Source organism: Xyrauchen texanus, chromosome 20 (genome assembly GCF_025860055.1).
Source record: "Xyrauchen texanus isolate HMW12.3.18 chromosome 20, RBS_HiC_50CHRs, whole genome shotgun sequence".
NCBI classification, from domain to species: Eukaryota; Metazoa; Chordata; class Actinopteri; order Cypriniformes; family Catostomidae; genus Xyrauchen; species Xyrauchen texanus.
In genome coordinates this window covers 4,760,218-4,779,072 of record NC_068295.1, presented here as the reverse complement: position 1 = coordinate 4,779,072, position 18,855 = coordinate 4,760,218, and the positions used below count along the sequence as shown (strand labels likewise).

Below are 18,855 nucleotides of genomic sequence, written 5' to 3'. Positions count from 1 at the left end.
CGATTAATCATGATTAAAAAAAAATATTGACTGACAGCACTAATAAAATGTCTTGTTTTTAGCATTTTTTTGTTTGTTTCTTTTGATTTTAAAGTAAAATAGGACCAGGACATGTTTATTCAGAATCACCCGATTGGTGCCGTTGCTCTGAGCAGCTTTTTAGTGTCTTAAACTTCCATATAAAGAAACATATTAATCCTAATTATTTTTGTTTATATTTAACCATTTTTATAAAATAAATTTACTTGAGAAGCAAAATGCCAAAAGATTCGAAGCCTTATTTTCATTTTACATTTTTTTAAATTTTATTTATTCAAGATAAATGATTGAAAACATTAATAAAAAGTTAATAAAAAGCTCTGTGGTAATCGACAGCAAGACAGAGGCTGTATAGAGCTTGAACAAATAGTTAAGCATTCTACATGTGTCATTTTGAATTCACCGACAGCCTTGTCAATAGTTAATGCATGCTTTCTAATTTTAAATATGTTTAGTGAAATTTGAGTAAGTATTGGGTAAAATAAAAAATTATTTATTATGCTAAATTAAATAGCATTATAAATCAGCATTTTATTCTCTATTAAAATCAGCATTAAAATAAGACATTGTGACCCATGTGGGTCTCGTTGGAATACTTTTGAAATTGAACAGAAATACAAATTGAGAAACACAAAAGACACATTTCATTTTTTTATCTTTAATTTTACAAATCTGTCAGGAACACTTGTTGAGAACAGTCTCGTCTTATTTGACCAGAAGAAAATAAACAATGGAAAGTCTTAATACTTTTGATTTCTGCAAACTGTATTTCATCTAAATGAATGGATTGAGTGGATATGGGTATAACTGCAAAAAAAAAAAAATAATAATAATTTCCACAAGTATTTGTCAAATTCAAATGCAGACTTCTGTGCGAGTAAAATAGCCAGATAAAAACAACATTGTCTACTATAGAAAAGGGATTAGCTGTCTATAAAATGTACGTTATTTTTGTATTTCAACTTACCGTTCACATTCAGTATATATATATATATATATATATATATATATATATATATATATATATATATAAAAAGGTAAGAAATTCAGATCTTTCTGAATACAGCTACAAATCATTATTTGTACCATTGCTTCATTGAAATGTCATTTTAAATTACAAAATAAACATTATGAATCATTATTGTTTCTACCATCATCATTAATATTATTATCTCTTTATTACGTTGATCTTTTTATTCTTTTGATTTATTTTTTAACATAAGTCAATAAATTAACAAGCTATCTCTTTCCCTGAAAGCCAATACTTGACTGTGTCAGCAAGTGAGAGTTGCAGGACTCGACATTAAACTTTGTCCTTCAGAACTGGAGATTTTCTGTGCCCGGATTCGAACCAGCGCCACCCACCTGAGCACCAAGGCTCAATATGAATACAACACCTGCGCAATCTCCTGCACCACACTCCCAGACAATAGTTAATTTCGAGTGCTGCTGTATATATGTGTGTTTGTGTGTAAATGTATGTCTGGGAATGTCATAGAAACATCTAAAAGGGGGAAGAGAGAGGAATTGTTCGGAAGTCCATACAAAAAATAATTCATTGTAAATATATAATATATATTTTTACATATTTGAATATATTTACAAATATACCCAGCACTATATACCATGTATTATTATTATTATTTTTACCAAGAATAACTGCATGGTCTTTTGTACGATAACTGTGTTATCAAGGTAAAAACGGAGCATAAAACAAAATGCTAAAATAAAAAATATCAACCGGAGGCCGTGTTGTTATGTTTTCTTCTAGTTCGTCTTGCGTTAGTTGAACGTTTCCTTACTGTACTGTTTCCTACTTTCTCATTTTGTCGTTTTCATTCTCTTAAGAGTTCTGCACATCTTCCATGTCATTTCTCTTGGGAACGCAGGCGGACTCATGGAATGCCAAGAAACAGATCAAAATGGTGGTAAAAATGCAAGAGAATTCCAACATAAATGGAAAAAAAAAATCTTCAAAATAAACAAGAGGTGGGCCCTTGGGAATAGCTAGTCATTCAGTGACTAAACTTCGGTCCTGTCCTCTTCTTAAGAGCTTTATCATGTGTTTTTGTGTGTTTAAGTGTGTGTTTCCACAAAAAAGGCACCTGCACTTAACACACTTCAGTTTGTTTTTCGGAAAGCAGCACTGCTGGCCTCCCTCGGTACGCTCCGAAAGTTCAGCTGGAGCTTCTTGAAGAGTCTAGAGGCAGCATACGGTTTTGGGTAGGTAAAGGGAATTGTGGGTTAAGTCTCTCATTCCTTGAGAACTGATGGTGTAGCTTGGATGTGGTGGGCTTGGAGAAGATTAATGATGGAGGAGGGCAGCTCATGTTTTTATGCCTCCGTTGATGTGCTGGTACTTGGGGAGACAGGGCTCGTCCGCTAAAGGGTCGTGGGAGAAGACCGAGTCGTCTCCGGAGGAGCAGGAGCTGCGTGTATCAGGGAAGCTGGGCGAGTACTGATCTACTGGGGCACACAGGTCCAGATACTCCTATTGACATAGAGAAAGATGAACTATCAGTATATGTATTATTACATATACATGAAGAGACATACAAACATCTTTGAAAGCAACACCAAAACAAACGCTGTGTCATGTGACCTTGTCGTCATAAACGCCAATAGATAAATATCTTCCATGGAAATCTTAGGCCTGAAACATACTCAATTTACATTTATGCATTTGGCAGACGCTTTCATCCAAAGCGACTTACAGTGCACTTATTACGGGGACAATCCCCCCGGAGCAACCTGGAGTTAAGTGTCTTGCTCAAGGGCCCAACAGTGGCATCTTGGTGGTGCTGGGGCTTGAACCCCCGACCTTCTGGTCAGTAACCCTGAGCCTCAACCACTGAGGCACCGCTTCCCCGTGGCAATTATGTGAACGTCTACGGAGCCCTTTAGAGGACAAGGAGGGTAATTATGTTTCCTTGCAATTCGTTTTGTGTCCCCTCATAATATTTTTGCATTCCGTAACAATGTTTGGGATCCCTCGCAATAAATTAACCATGGTTTTAATTCAGTAACCATTGCTGAACTATGGTATTTGTAGTAAAACCATAGTTACTCCTAAATTTACCATGGTTTAAATATAGTAGCTTTGGTACAGTTTTGGTGTTTGTAGTAAAACCATAGTAATAATAATACAGAAAAATAAAAACTATGGTATTATTGTGGTTGCTATGGTTTTACTACTAATACCATAATTCTGCTATGGTTACTGTATGCTTAACACTTATGAAAATGTACCATGTCTTTACTACAGTATCTATAGTATTTGTAGTAAAACCATAATAGCCACAAAATGTACCATGGTTACTACAATATAGTAAAACCTTGGTTTCCGGCAAAAAAAATAATAAAATATTATTATCATAATGGATTTACTAGGCTTATAGTAATGTTGAAGTAATCACGGTTTTTAGCCAAAATGCAATGCAAAGTAAAACCATGGTTAATTGTATCCAAACATGGTTTCCGCCAAAAACAAATTGCTACTAACAAGGTCAGAAATGAACTTTTCCATTAGAGGGCAATATTTGCTTTCCTTTTATGTGAAATACATCATTTGAATCAATTCAATTTGAAAAATGAGCTACTGTAGGTTGTTGCCAATAAAATGAAATCAACATCAACTAATATTTGAGGGCTGGGTACTGGCGTTGATCTCCCAATTTAATTTGATTCAATTAGATTCCAGTTTTGATTGGATTCAATGTCAGATAATTTGGAAATATTTCAGTTGCAATGTCAACAGGTATGCTTCTGATCTTTACACGGGACAATGTGCATTGTGACTGGATAGGCGAACTTGTTTTTCTAATTCACGTATCTCCAAAGATTCGTTGACATTGCATTCATGTCTGCATTTCCGTACTTGCACAGAGAAAGTTTCTGCTCTTAGTTTTTGTCCCTACTAAATGAAAGAGCATAAACAGCACAACTTTTTTTTCGCATTTGATCATTTACATTTATACATTTGGCAGATGCTTTTATCCAAAGCGACTTACAGAGCCATTATTACAGGGTCAATCCCCCCGGAGCAACCTGGAGTTAAGTGCCTTGCTCAAGGACACAATGGTGATGGCTGTGGGGATCGAACCAGCAACCTTCTGATTACCAGTTATGTGCTTTAGCCCACTATGCCACCACCACAACTGTGCACAACACATCGAACATTGAGGCAGATGGGCTACAAAAGCAGATCACGTCGGGAACTTTTTAGGACACTAGTATTCCTAATTAAGTACTCAGTGAGTGAATTTTCATCAACCAAATGACTTATAGAAAATACAGCATTTATTTATATAACTCAAAAACTGACTTAATAAATCATGTAGCTGTGAAGCCACAGGAACTTTTCACTAGCACCAAACTACTTGCCATTTTCCTCCAAAATAATGTGAGTTCAATGTCAAAACAACTCCGAGTTAGCCACACTAGAAACCACTGCTTTAGATTCCATAGAACTTTACAACATAGCGTTTGACCAACATTTGGTTATTGAATTTCACTGAAGCAAGCACAAATCAGAAACAAAGAGGACCACCCTCGAAGACATATATATTTTAGAAGTACGTATCTATAAACATCCAATGCATATACAGTGTATACCACAAAAAATGTTCAGAAGGAAATTGTTGTCCATTGTTCCTCAAACAAAATTGGAGCCTTTTACCCTTTGTGGCTGGTACTGAAATATTTGAGTTGGAGAGGAAGAGGATGGTTTTGGGTTGCTGAAAATGAGCGTTGGCTTGAACTCTCGCTGCTCAACACAAGGCAGCTCACGTTACTAAAGATCTTCACATCTGTGAGCAGTGTAAGATGGGGGGGGGGGGAGGGCAGAGGCGCTTTATTACGTTTGAAAGTTCAAAACAAAGAGGGTTTTTGGCATCATCTCACTACCACGGCTCAATCCCCCCTCCGACAAGTCCTGACAGATTTCCATCCCTCCCCATCCCTCAGTCTGCCGCACGGATATAGTGTATGACAGCCAGGAAATGGAAAGAATCGTCTGGCGTAGCGACGGAGGGATTCATCTAACCACTGAGCAATGCTAGCACAAGAGTCACGCTCAATCCTGGATGAAATCAAGCACATGTAACTCTTAACCTATACGTTGGCTATTAAAACCATCTGCTGATTTATTTCTCTCAGAAATAGCGAAAGTGATGGCAGAAGTTTGATAAATCCCAGAACTATAGAAGAAGTGTTAATGGTTTTGAGTCTGTTTTCGCTGAAAGAACAGATTGAATGAGTGCGTGTGGGTGGGTTTGTTTATGTGTAAAAACTCTCACCTCATTGGTTGCCAAAGTGAGAATGCGGTCCAGGTCCTCTACCAGCTGTTTGAATGTGGGTCTGTGAGAGGATATTGCATGCCAGCAGTCCTTCATCATCATATACCTGAGATAGAGGACAAGACAAAGAAAAGGGAGATAATACCAGTATCAAACGAAGCATGTGACATCATTTATTTGATCAGAAATCAGTGTTTTAAGTCAACACTTTTTATTGAAAGCAAGTGTTGCAACTATTTGCGTAATCAGACGCAGTCAATGAATGTATTGGAGCGATAGCGATTTCCCCTCAAAGCGTTCTGGAATCAGTCCGGTCAAATTCCACACCCACCAAGGGTTTTACATTTGCTTTTCCTTGCACACTTCCTACCCACTGTTGAGATAAACACGCTTCAAGTTCGCTCCATAGCCAAATTTGCCCTCAGTTACTGCTCCACTGTAAAGATCTTTCAATATATATATTTTAAATAATATCAGGAATTTGCGAGAACAAGATGTAATAAGTGAACTCACGTTTGTGCAGTTTCCATGGTTGCAAGGGCCTACATTCCACAATATTATGATTGTTCTGGAAAAATTGCTTCGTGTTTTCTTGACATGTCTTTTAAATTGCACAACGAATTTAAAAAATATGTAAAGCTTACACAGAAAGTTGGTGGCCAAAATAAAAGACACTTACTGGGATGCTAGCTCATGGACCCAGTGCTTCATTATCAATTTTATACTAAATATAAGAGGTCGACTGATAGTGAATTTTGCCGATACAGGTAACTAAGCTGGTGGCAAAAGCCGACGACACCTTTAATCAGCAGATCATTTTAAAATCGATTAATTGAATGTTTAATTTTTTTTCTTTCATAGAGGCAGGCAAAAAGAGTCCAAAATTAGACAAATCCAAGATGCAGATTACTGTGCAACCAAAATCCCAATAAAAACCAGAAATAAAGTTAGATTTGCTGCATAACGTGGGACATTTAACTATAAACAAGCCCAAAATACACCGGGGACTCTTATTTTGAAATTTCTGTCCTCCCAGCTCAGACAAACTAAAGGAAACAAAATAAGCATTGTAGATGACTGTAAGAGTGTATTTCAATATAAACACTATAAGAATATATGTTAGACTGTAGAGCTCTACAGGGCTAGCGACAGAGGAATTATAATACAACTATCTGCAACTATCAGCATAGATCCTTACAGATCACCGATATTTAGAAAAAGCAACTATCGGTACCGATATATCGGTAAAAACCGTTATATCGGTTGACCTCTACTAAATATAAACATATTTTTAATATGACGTAATATATATACTGTATAAATGAATAATACCAGTCTTACTAGATAGTATCAATAATACAAAATACTGACTCACCCACGCACTGTCTTGTTGGTTTGTGTAAGAGCACTTGCGATTGCGCATATCATTTAGCAATAATTTGTTTCTCGTAAGCACCTATTTAAGTCTATTTTCAGCCTGCAATCATCAATACTAACTTAAAACAACCGACCAATAAATCATTGGCTTCAAAAGTGTCGATTGTACACAATGTGGGTCGACTATGAAAAGCCAAATGGGACAAAACAGGATCTGAAGCTCAGACAAAAGTTAAAAAAAGAGTTTTAGTTTAAAAGTTTACTTTATAAATGACACCTCACATTTAGACTTTTATTATAAAGTATATTTCAATATTTTCATCAAAGAAAGTTTTCATTCTTTCCACAGAGTTCCGGGATAAGCCCCAAATACCCAATGACTCGAGAACCACCCCTGTGCTATCTTAACTGTTGCACTGACAAGATAAATCACAAACAGAATTTTAATCTGAACAAATTTTCATGGCCAGATAGCAGATTTTACAAAATAAAAGATATTAAGGATCATATTTATGAGCAAAGAGCTACCTAATTTTTTAGGGGTAGGTTTAGGGTTGAGGTAACATTTCTATGACCAATGAGGTTGTGCTTTCCTGTTGAATAATACCGAATAGTCCAATCAGGAGCTTTCCTCACAAATATAAATGACTATTCCCCTTTACAAAATGTCAATTTCTAATTTCAGAAATGAGCTGCCAGGTAAGACTGCCATTACAAACACAATCTTACCAGCGAGCATTATACAGACAGGTGTGAAAACTTGAGACTTACAATTCGTTGGTGCAGTTAGCAGGCTTGTCCATGCGATGACCCTCTTTTAGTAGTTTAAAGAGCTCCTCTACAGGTATTCCTGGATACGGAGAACCACCAAGCGTGAAGATCTCCCACATGAGAACCCCAAACGACCAGCTGAAGAGTGCAAAATTTACAATAATCAGATCACACCAAACACTTTCATTATGGGGTTCAGGTTTCACTTTCAATCAAATGCTCACAGCCCACTGGTAAAAAAGTTAGCTAAAATCCTGCTCCAACAAAATTTCTCTGTAGTAGGCTATACTTGTTACCAGGCACACAAACACACGCCTGAGCAACTGTCCCTTTGCCCACATGGAGTGAGGTGCCCCTCTATATAGGCTATATGCTGACATTTATTTAATTACGAAATGCTTAGTAACGTACACATCTGAAATTATGTGATTGTATTGATATGTTTTAGTATATAAAACCTTGCTGGTTATTTTGTACTGGTTTGCAATGGCTGTTAGATAATCGGGTCTACCAGATTTTGTAATGAGTCAAATATTTCTATGTTAGCAAATCTTGATTTGAACATCTTCAAATAAAGCCATAAAAACAGTTCTAATTACTATTATTTACTTTAAAAAAGTTATCAAACATGTCTCTACAAGATATAAAACATATGTGCGGTGGCGCGGAAACTTGCATACGTGCAAATTCTCATTTAAACTGGATCTGAGTGACACAACTGACCCAGAAAAACTCAATCTTTTCAACTTTATAATGTTTTCAAGTCAGGTATGGCAATAATGAAAACATGGGCTGGTACATGGCAATCAGGCCTATTGCTTATTTTGCAGATTCCCAAATCAGCATATCAAGAAGTGCATTCTGGGTTGAGTGAGCGGCCTGAGCAAGTGGAGTGGAATCTTCAAAAAGGCGCTCTCCGCTCTCGCTCTGCTCCGCTCACATGCCCTGTTAAGTGTATTTCACTACATTAACATTAAATTACATACAATAAAATGCACTTATTGTTTAAAAACATGTTGTTCTGCAATATTCTCTTACGATTCACATTTGCTGCTACTAAGGTTGAGGTCCGTTAGGTTTGGGGGTAGGTTTAGGGTTTAGGGTAAGAGTTGGGGTAGAAAAAAGACAAAAATTCCATGTCTTAGGTCAGTCAGGATCACTACTTTATTTTAAGAATGTAAAATGTCAGAATAATAGTAGAGAGAATTATTTATTTCAGCTTTTATTTATTTCATCACATTTCCAGTGGGTCAGAAGTTTATATACACTTTGTTTGTATTTGGTATCATTGCCTTTAAATTGTTTAACTTGGGTCAAACGTTTTGGGGGATCCTTCCACAAGCTTCTCACAATAAGTTGCTGGAATTTTGGCTCATTCCTCCAGACAGAACTGGTGTAACTGAGTCAGGTTTGTAGGCACATGCTTTTTCAGTTCTGCACACAAATTTTCAATCAGATTGAGGTCAGGGCTTTGTGATGACCACTCCAAAACCTTGACTTTTTTGTCCTTAAACCATTTTGCCACAACTTTGGAGTTATGCCTGGGGGTCATTGTCCATTTATAAAACCCATTTGCGACCGAGCTTAAACTTCCTGGCTGATGTCTTGAGATGTTGCTTCAATATATCCACATAATTTACCTTCCTCATAATGCATCTATTTTGATTTGCACTTTTCTCACCAAACTACATTCATATCTAGGAGACAGAATGCATCTCCTTCCTGAGCGGTATGATGGCTGCATGGTCCCATGGTGTTTATACTTGTGTACTATTGTTTGTACAGATGAATGTGGTGCCTTCAAGCATTTGGAAATTGTTCCCAAGGATGAAGCAGTCTTGTGGAGGTGCACAATTTTTTCTGAACTCTTGGCTGATTTCTTTTGATTTCCCAATGATGTCAAGCAAAGAGGCACTGAGTTTCAAGGTAGGCCTTAAAATACATCCACAGGTACACCTACAATTGACTCCAATTAGACTTACAGAAGCTAATTGGATAATTGCCTAAATGTTTGACATAATTTTCTGGAATTTTCAAGCTGTTTAAAGGCACAGTTAACTTCTAACTAAACTTCTGACCAACTCAATTAAAAGTAATCTGTCTGTAAACAATTGCTAGAAAAAAATACTTGTGTCATGCACAAAGTAAACGACTTGCTAAAACTTCAGTTTGCTAATATGAATTCTGTTGAGTGGTTAAAAAATTTGTTTTAATGACTTCAACCAAAGTGTATGTTAACTTCTGACTTCATCTTGTACATTGTAGTTAAAGACACCAAATATAAAGTGGGTCCACTGATTTTAAGCTGCAACAAAATACATCCAACATTATACTATTAAAGTGCATTTTAAGATGCATTACAAAATTACATACTTTGTTTTATATATATATATATATATATATATATATATATATATATATATATATATATGTATATATATATATATATATATATATATATAAAACAAAAAACAAATTTTTACTTTAAAAGTATATTCTTTTTATAATAAGTATTCTTTTTAAAAATATGTTTAAGTGATTTTTTTTTTCTCAAGTGTTGACTGAAGCCTCTTAGCTAACTCAAGCAATTTCACGTGTCTTTAACATAAGTGTGCAACAAATTCCAGCCTTTGCCATGTACCATCACTTCACTATCTGCAAAACCTGTACAAGGAATGCTGTGAAATTAAGTCCAAAATTTGTGTCATTTAGATCCATGTATAGTAGCGCTAACAACACATTACTACATTATTACATAACTCTAGGGCTCTCAATGTTGTTGAGCGCTTGACTATGTGGACACTGATGAAATGCCTCTAAACTCAAAGCTGGCCTTTGTCCACCATGGAAGACCACAATGACACATATTGTCCAGCCAAAACAAACATTAGTGCGACCCACAGGATACACACGTCCTGAGGGCTGAGGGAGGGTTTGAAGATTGTAGCGGGGAATGATTTTTCAACACATGCCAATTCTGTGTTGCTTCATCTACGATAAGGGAAAAAAATAAAACACAGTACGATGATAAGAGTTTCCACAGAGGGTTTGTGACCATTGTGTCCCAAAATATTCAAATGGTAATGCAGAGCCATATAATCTGCCTAAACCTTTGTTAACGCAGAGTTAATGAAAAAATGTCACAATCGCAAAAAATAACTATTTGAAATCACCAATGATGCATTAAACAACAATGCGCTTTAGAAACATTGAAAAAGTTACACACTTCACCTTTAAAGGAAGCAAAACTGAGAGCTCTATTAAGTCTTCTGAGCTATAAACGTGCAAAATCTGAGCATGTGTACACACACAAACCTTTGCTGGTGACCCACAGTGGCCGTAACACACAAAGCAAAGCAGAAAGACTGTTTACTCCTGTGGTTACCCATCCTTGCATTTGTTTACATAATCAGTTACCTTGTCTGTTCATTATCTGGTGCTGTATCTCATCTTAAATGTTTGCCAAATTCATCATCTCTATTCAATGCGTCTGTGTAACCACAGCTAACCTCCCAATGAACAATTACTCACTCACAGGATGAAAATAGACCAAAGGGTCAACGCCATGCCCTCTTGAATCCTCATGCTCGAATGCAATAGCCTGTACGTGTGGAAATACAGACTGTCATGCGGTAGTCTAGTCTGTGGCTATATACTAGATCTTACTTTTGACTCCAAAATCAAAAGAACATTTTTTAATTATATTGTTAAGAAATTTAAGTCTATTGAAGACATTTTTCAAAGCAGAATGTTTGCCTTGTGACATTATTGTCATGACAATTAAAGACATTCATACCTTACGTAACATGTACGTTTCACTTTTGCATTTATTATAATTCCAATTATTCCCATGCCAATTCTCAATATATTCTCATTACTGTAATGGAGTAAATAAAAAAATACTTATTTTTTATTATTATTTTTAATATATGTTTTCAATGATTACATTTATTTTTGAATTATTTTTAAATGTATATTTCTTTTAATATTTAAAAAAATAATTCAGCATAAATTAGCAGAGTTACTACAAATATTCAATCATGTAAATATATTTTACCATTTAAATAATACATCTTTTTATTTATTTAAACATTTAAATTTGCATCACAATAATGAGAACAACATTTTTCCACTTTGGGGGGAGGAATTGTTTACTCGTGACAATCTTCAGTAGTATTGAATAATAAGAATGATTTGACCCCAAAATCAAATGGAAAAATAATTTTAATGTTAAGAAATTGAAGCCTATTGAAGAAATTAAGATTTATTTATTTTTTTGCCTTGTAACATTATTGTTATACAGTATTTTTTAAATTATTTTAAATAAATTAATTTTACAAAAATGATGTCAATTTTAATTATTTTTAATTATTAGATTTGAAAAAAATTATCAAATGGTTTTGTTTTATATAATTCTGTATAAATGTACAGTTATTAAATGTATTTTCATTATGTATACAATATCTGTCAATTTAAATCTATCCTTATTTTTATTAATTTATTTTTGCATTAAAAAAAACGTAATAGTGTGCAAAATATCTTAAAGAAATTGAAGCATATTTTTAGGACCATATAACAAAATAACATTTATGATTTTGGGGTGAGTATGACCTGGTCATAATGTGAGATTTACTAAAATGCTAACTAGTAATATTCAAATAAAGGCAAAAGTGGAGCCAATTTGTATAAGTTAAATGTGGATGACACCTTTTCTTCAATCTAAAAAAGCTGACCTTGCATGCTGTGGATGAATCTTAACCATAAAATCAGCCATTCTTTATTTTAAAACACAAAATCCCCTCACACATACACATCTATATTTCTATTGATGCAAGCTCCGCAGGTTACATGCTGCTCCCCAGGGGTCCTGTTTGTCAAAACGTGCCAACTGCATCATAATTTATGTATTCATTTAATATGATGTCATATATGGACCTTGTTTGTCTTTTAGCCAATCAGAGAGCAAAGTGACTGATGATGCATAATTACCGTTGAACCTGCGACAAAAGATTTAAGCGTTTGCCATCAACAAATGTCCCTTTTATATTGATTAGATTTAACTGCACAGACCACACAAAGAGCTGACACGCATGACAAATGCTAATGACCTGTATTCGATTATACAAAACACACACACACACACACACACACACACACACACACACACACACACACACACACTGCAGTCTGATCATGCAACAAAAACTTCAAAACATCCCGAGGAGGTTGCATGAAAAATCCAACATGGAGCAAAGCTTAACATTCAGTTTGAGAGAAAGGAAACAAGCATGCACTAGAGGATAAACGCGCACACATGCTGCAAAAAGGAAGGATTATTTCACCCTATAGAAGGTAAAAGGAAGAGAAGAGACTTTCAAGTTTTCAAAAAAAAAAAAAAGGAAAACAAAGAGGCGGGGAAGAGACAGAGTGTTTGGGAGGGGAAGTTCGAGGGCACTTCCGTCCGGGTCTCTGGGAGGTGAGAGTCTGGCCTGCCTGAAACACTTTGAAGCCACGCAGATTAGTAACATGGCACTGGCTGCAAGTCGAGCGTGAAATCTCTCGCTTTTGGGCGTAGCGCTGGCCGTGAACAGCCCTTCTGCTTTCTCTGCCTGACAAACACACTTCCTCAACTTTCCATCACGCTTGCTCCATGTTTTTTTCAAACAGGAATAAATTCCTCTTGTAGCCTGTGCTCACCTGCCAGCAGTTCCTCTTCATTCTCGAACGACTCACGCTCTACAACAGTACAATGACTGTAATAACAGTAGAACTGCTTTCCGGTTCCACAGTTCGAAAATAAACAAAAATAAGCTATGGTTACGTCTCTTTAAATTTCTAATTTAAGGGTCACTGACTGAGTGTTTTTGTTTCTGCTTAAAGAGGCCATACTTTAAACTTTTTTTGCATTTTACTTATAATTAAACAAATAAAGGTTTCAAGGTTTCTTGCATCATTTAGTTTAACATCATGAGCATTTTCCTCCCTCTGTCTGTTCCTTAGAATTAAACAGGCTATTATTAAAATATTATTTATATTGAAAAGCCGGTTCTCGCCTCCTACTTTCCATTGAATACCTTTACACTGGTGCCGAAGCCCGGGAAGGAGGAGGGATACGCCGTAATAGAGTTCTCGCCACTACCGTCCACCCCAACAGAGCAGCCGCGGCCATCTGACGGGGGACGAGGAGCCCAGCCGTCTGAAGAGGATGATGGCCGCCGACCGCGAGGGGAGAAGGGGCTCCTAACCGACCGCCTGGAGCGGTCAGGGCCGCTGCCAGGGGCGGAGGAGTTCCCTACCAGCCGCTGACACGCGCCAGGGTTTAAGACCGCCGACCGCGAGCGGGGAGGGGCTGACTGCCGATCGCCTGGAGTGAGAGAACCGCTGCCAGGGGCGGGGGAGACCCCTTCTGTTCCCCGAAAAAGCGGCGGGGTGTTCCGTCCGCCAGGGGCTGGAGGACTGCCTCGGATCCGCCCAGAGAGGCACGGCTGTTGTCCGATAGAGGGTGGAGGAGTGGCCGAGGAACAAGCTGCGGCGTATCGGAGAACTGGCGAGTAAGAGTTTTTTTTTCTTCATCTCTCTCTCTCTCATTGTCGCTCTGCGTTGGCCTTTATCCTCTTTTAAATTTTACAGTTTTTTGGGGGGTACTACACTGTTACAGGAAGTACCCCCATTTTAATTATTTCTGTTTCCCTCCCCTTGTCCCCTCCCTCATCCAGGTAGATGGGGATGACCTGCCGGCAGACAGCGCGGAAGGCGCGCCCTCCCCCAGGGAAAGAGGGGGTGGGGGGGTGTACGTCAGGACGGGGGCTCCCCAGCCTGAGAGAACGAGGGAGGAATGTGGCAGGGCGGAGGGCGGGGCCAGGTCGTGATCCTACGCACCCGGTCCTGTATTAGGCTAATCAAGCCTCCAAGGTATAAAGGTCGACTTGTCCGTCATGTGTGTGTTTATGTTGTCTTTTAAGTTTCTCATTAAAATATTATTTATATTGAAAAGCCGGTTCTCGCCTCCTCCTTTCCATTGATTACTTTACAAATATATAACAATATATAAATAATTGTAAAAAGTGGATACATTTTTAATGCCATAAGACATGCGCATAAACTACGATGGAAACACATTCACAAAATATCTTCCTATAGAATTTATACAGAAATATATATATATATATATATATATATGCATAGGATATTTTCACAAAAACTGTAAACACTGTGTCTCTGTGGCACTTTCAAATTCCTCTGTTTGTTTTGAGCGACCCGCTTAGACCCCTTAGGGGCGGGACAATCTGACTGTTTCAACAACTGCAGACAAGGGGCGTATTCGGAAAGCTGTTTTGAAAACATAGTTTATTTTTGCAATTCTGTTTCATGCCACTAGTGTCGCAGAAATGACATCCTTCAGCTTTAAGAGAATAAAAATCAACCAAACAAACAGAAAAGAAATGGCTGACTTACACATCACTCTGGTGCGTATAAACTCTGTCGAACAGCGCCTCTGGAGCCATCCACTTCACGGGAAGACGACCCTACAGACATTGAAAAGAGAAAAGGTCAAAATTGGTCGACTCCCAACATTTAAACGCTGTGACACTTACACATCTTCATCTGTGTGAGATCCTTGTTAGCTTAGAATTTCATTAGGCCCAGAGCAGCACGCCAATAATGACTGCAAATTAAATGCTTTTGCAAGTCCTGGCGGGACGTATCCCTGACCTCTAATTTCCCTAAGGGGTCATAACTCGTTTATAAATTGAAGCTAGTGGATAAGATACAACAGTCAATAGAGTCTTGAGAGGCAGATATTGGGTTTAATCCAATCTGAAGGGCAAGAGGCTCACAAACTTCTGGCTTGTTTTAGATTCGAAAGAAGTATCTAACAGCGGTTTTATTTAGACCGAGCTGTACTGAAGTAATTGAATCTAACCCAAGCTATTATTCAGTCATCATTAGATCTACGTCATGACTCTCCATTCTTATCAAACTATGTTAAACGATTTATAGACAGACCTTGGTGACCTTAGCATTATTCAAAACTAAAGTGTTATTGCTGAATATAAGCTTGGAAAGATGGTCGTTTTAACATACACACTAGCTTGCATTTTCCTGCTGGAAAACCATTAGGTCAACAGCTAGTTTTTGGAGCATAATAGCTGGTCTTTTGCTCATCCAAATTGGTCAACCAACTCTAACCAGCTTGACCAAGAATGCGCACCAGGCTGAAAACAGGTCCATCATCTGATAAAACATCTAGACCAGCTTGGACCAGCTAATGACCTTTTATGACCAGTTTAGGCCAGCTAGAAACCATTCTAAAAACAAACCAGCTACCACCCTCCGAAGTTCCAACAGGGTTAATTAATACATCCAAACTAAATATTGAGTTGTGCTTGGGTCGATTTGGGATTTGGAAAACCATCTCATATTGAAACCAATGATTCATTGAGATGACTCAGTTGATTCAATGAGATAATTCAATGAGTATCTGAACCATTGAGGACTTAAAGGAATGTTCCGGGTTCAATACAAGATAAGTTCAATCGACAGCATATGCGTCATTATGTTGATATCACAAAATATAATTTTGATTCTTCCCTTCTTTTCTTAAAAAAAAAGCTAGAATTTAGGTTGCAGTGAGGCACTTACAATGGAAGTGAATGGAGCCAATTTTTTGAGAAATTAGAAGCTTATTGTGTTTAAATCATCGTTTTAGGGTTTTTGGGTTTATGGCGTTTATGTCGTCCTGGCCAAATAATTTTTTGGGGGGGATATAACTTTACACAGAAAAGGTTATTAATGATTTGATCAAACTAAAATCACATTAACACTCATATTGTTAATGTCTTAAGCCATAATTTTGAAACAGTGAGTATTTTAACGGTTTACAGATTGGCCCCATTCACCTCCATTGTAAGTGCCTCACTGTAACCCAGATTTGTGCTTTTTTTTTTAAGAAAAACAGGAACAAGTCTAAATTAATTATGCCACAAATGCTGTCAATTGAACTTAACTTGTATTGAACCCTGAATATTCCTTTAAATGTCTACATAAAACGACAATCACAACCCATTTTACAACCCATTATGTGACGCATTTCCAAGTACATTTACATTTATGCATTTGGCAGACACTTATCCAAAGCGACTTACAGAGCCCTTCTTACAGGGACAATTCCCACTGGAGCAACCTGGAGTTAAGTGCCTTGCTCAAGGACACAATGGTGGTGGCTGTGGGGATCAAACCAGCGACCTTCTGATTACCAGTACTGTGGTTTAGACCACTACACCACCACAACTCCATTGTAAAAAGGCTTGATTTTATCCATCAGGAATAGATTGGATCATGAAAAGATGGCATTCCAGACATCAGTTGAACTAAATCACCAGTTGAGAGATGGATCAGGCTATTGCATTTTGTTGAAAAAGATTGGATTTTTTTCTATAGAATGATGAGTAGGGAGTGGTGGTGGTGTAGTGGGCTAAAGCACATAACTGTAAATCAGAAGGTTGCTGGTTCGATCCTCACGGCCACCACCATTGTGTCCTTGAGGTTAACTCCAGGTTGCTCCGGGGTGATTGTCCCTGTAATAAGGGCTCTGTAAGTCGCTTTGGATAAAAGTATCTGCCAAATGCATATAAATGTAAATGTAATAGTATGGGGCCTTGGTAGCTCAGCAAGTAAGATGCTGACTACCACACATGGAGTCGCAAGTTCAAATCCAGGACGTGCTGAGTGACTCCAGTCAGGCTCCCTAAGCAACTAATTGGCCCGGTTGCTAGGGTGGGTAGAATCACGTTGGGTTAACCTCCTCGTGGTCGCTATAATGTGGTTTGCTCTCGGTGGGGCGCGAGAATAGCGTGAAGCCTCCACATGCGCTCGGTCAACAAGCCACGTGATAAGATGCATGGTTAGGAAACTGAGATTCATTCTCCACCACCTGGATTGAGACGAGTCACTACATCACCACGAGGACTTAGAGCACATTGGGAATTGGGCAAGCCAAATTGGAGAGAAAAGGGGAGAAAATCCCCCCAAATATAAAAATAATTGAATGATGAATAGTGCATAATAAGACTAGGTGCATGTATCAAGAATGTAAAAGGGGTCCATTTTGATTTCATGTTGACTTATGCAAACATGGACCAAAATGTATTCTTTGTAAAGATACTATCAATAATCAAATGAACTGGAACACAGACAGAGGTCAAACACTCTCAGATGAGTGATGGAGAGGAAACTACAGCCTAAAAAAGCATCTCAGCCGGGGTGCAGACTGGTATAATGGTGGGAATGAGAATTAAAGCTATGCTTTGTCACTAACATTTCTTTCTCATGAGCTTGAACAACAAGCTTTTGGAATCAGAGAACAAGAGGGCAGGACCAAATAAGCAAAGAACTAAAATCACTTTACACGCCGACTGCCTGGGAATCCACAAATCATGCCAAGACTGGCGAGAGAAATAGACAGAGAGAGAGAGAGAAAGAGAGAACGTGGTGGAGATAAACACAGAAACAAAGCGAGAAATGAAAGAGAAAAGGTAAGAACAAATAAAGAGATGGCAACAGGCTGAAAAGAGTCAAGGATGAATATGTCAATGTGCAAAGGAAGCTTAAAGAAACCGAAATCAAAATTGGAAGTTTTGTGGCATTTAGTCCGTGTCTATTTGTTTCGAGGCCTTACATTTGCTAGCGTATAGGGTATTTTCTTTCCTACAAAGCAAAAACCAGATTTGATACAGGAAATGGGTTAACAGGTAAAGAAAAGCGAAATTACATTTGTTGTCTTTTTATAGTAATCTATGTTGTTCACATCTCTGGCCAGGCCAAAGTCTGCAATCTTCATAACGTTGCTTTCCGTGACCAAAACATTCCTGGCGGCCAGATCTCTGTGTATACACTGCCGGAGAAACAGAAAGAGACCATCAGATATAACAAAAAAAACATTTAGGTGCTTTTAAGATACACTGAAGGGTAGATGTTTTGTATTCAAAAGTGTGTATGAAAGTATAATAAGGCTCATTGACATTTCAGATGGGAAGGAGAGCGTAAGGACTGTGTTTACCTGGTTTACTTGCTAGATTTTTGCTTAATAGTTCTGTGTTAAAGGTAAATAATATTTATATGTACGCACATACCTTTTGGGAGGCTAAATACTCCATGCCACGAGCTACTTGATAAGTGCAGGAGATCAGATCTTTGAAGGTAAGTGGTTCATCTGATACTCGGGCTATATCGTAGGAGTATTCCATTCCCGGGGGCCGCCTGGCCCTCAGATACTCTCGAAGGTTACCTTTAGATGCATATTCCACTATTACATATAACGGACCTACAATGAGAAAGAGTTGTTGTCAATGATCACATTGCTTTTTTTACA

General features: G+C 37.7%; 1 protein-coding gene across 6 annotated transcripts in view; it reads right to left on the bottom strand.

The window, feature by feature from the left end:
- Positions 1–837: 837 nt before the first annotated feature.
- Positions 838–18,855, bottom strand: part of LOC127660529 (fibroblast growth factor receptor 2) — a 63,322-nt gene continuing 45,304 nt past the window's right edge. For all 6 annotated transcript variants that reach the window (XM_052150837.1, XM_052150836.1, XM_052150834.1 and 3 more), the window contains 6 exons: positions 18,617–18,807; positions 18,256–18,378; positions 14,940–15,010; positions 7,485–7,622; positions 5,337–5,442; positions 838–2,530 (listed from right to left, as the gene is read on the bottom strand). In XM_052150837.1, coding sequence (XP_052006797.1) covers positions 2,366–2,530; positions 5,337–5,442; positions 7,485–7,622; positions 14,940–15,010; positions 18,256–18,378; positions 18,617–18,807 — 794 coding nt within the window. In that variant the 3' untranslated portion in view covers positions 838–2,365. The remainder of the gene's footprint in view (positions 2,531–5,336; positions 5,443–7,484; positions 7,623–14,939; positions 15,011–18,255; positions 18,379–18,616; positions 18,808–18,855) is intronic.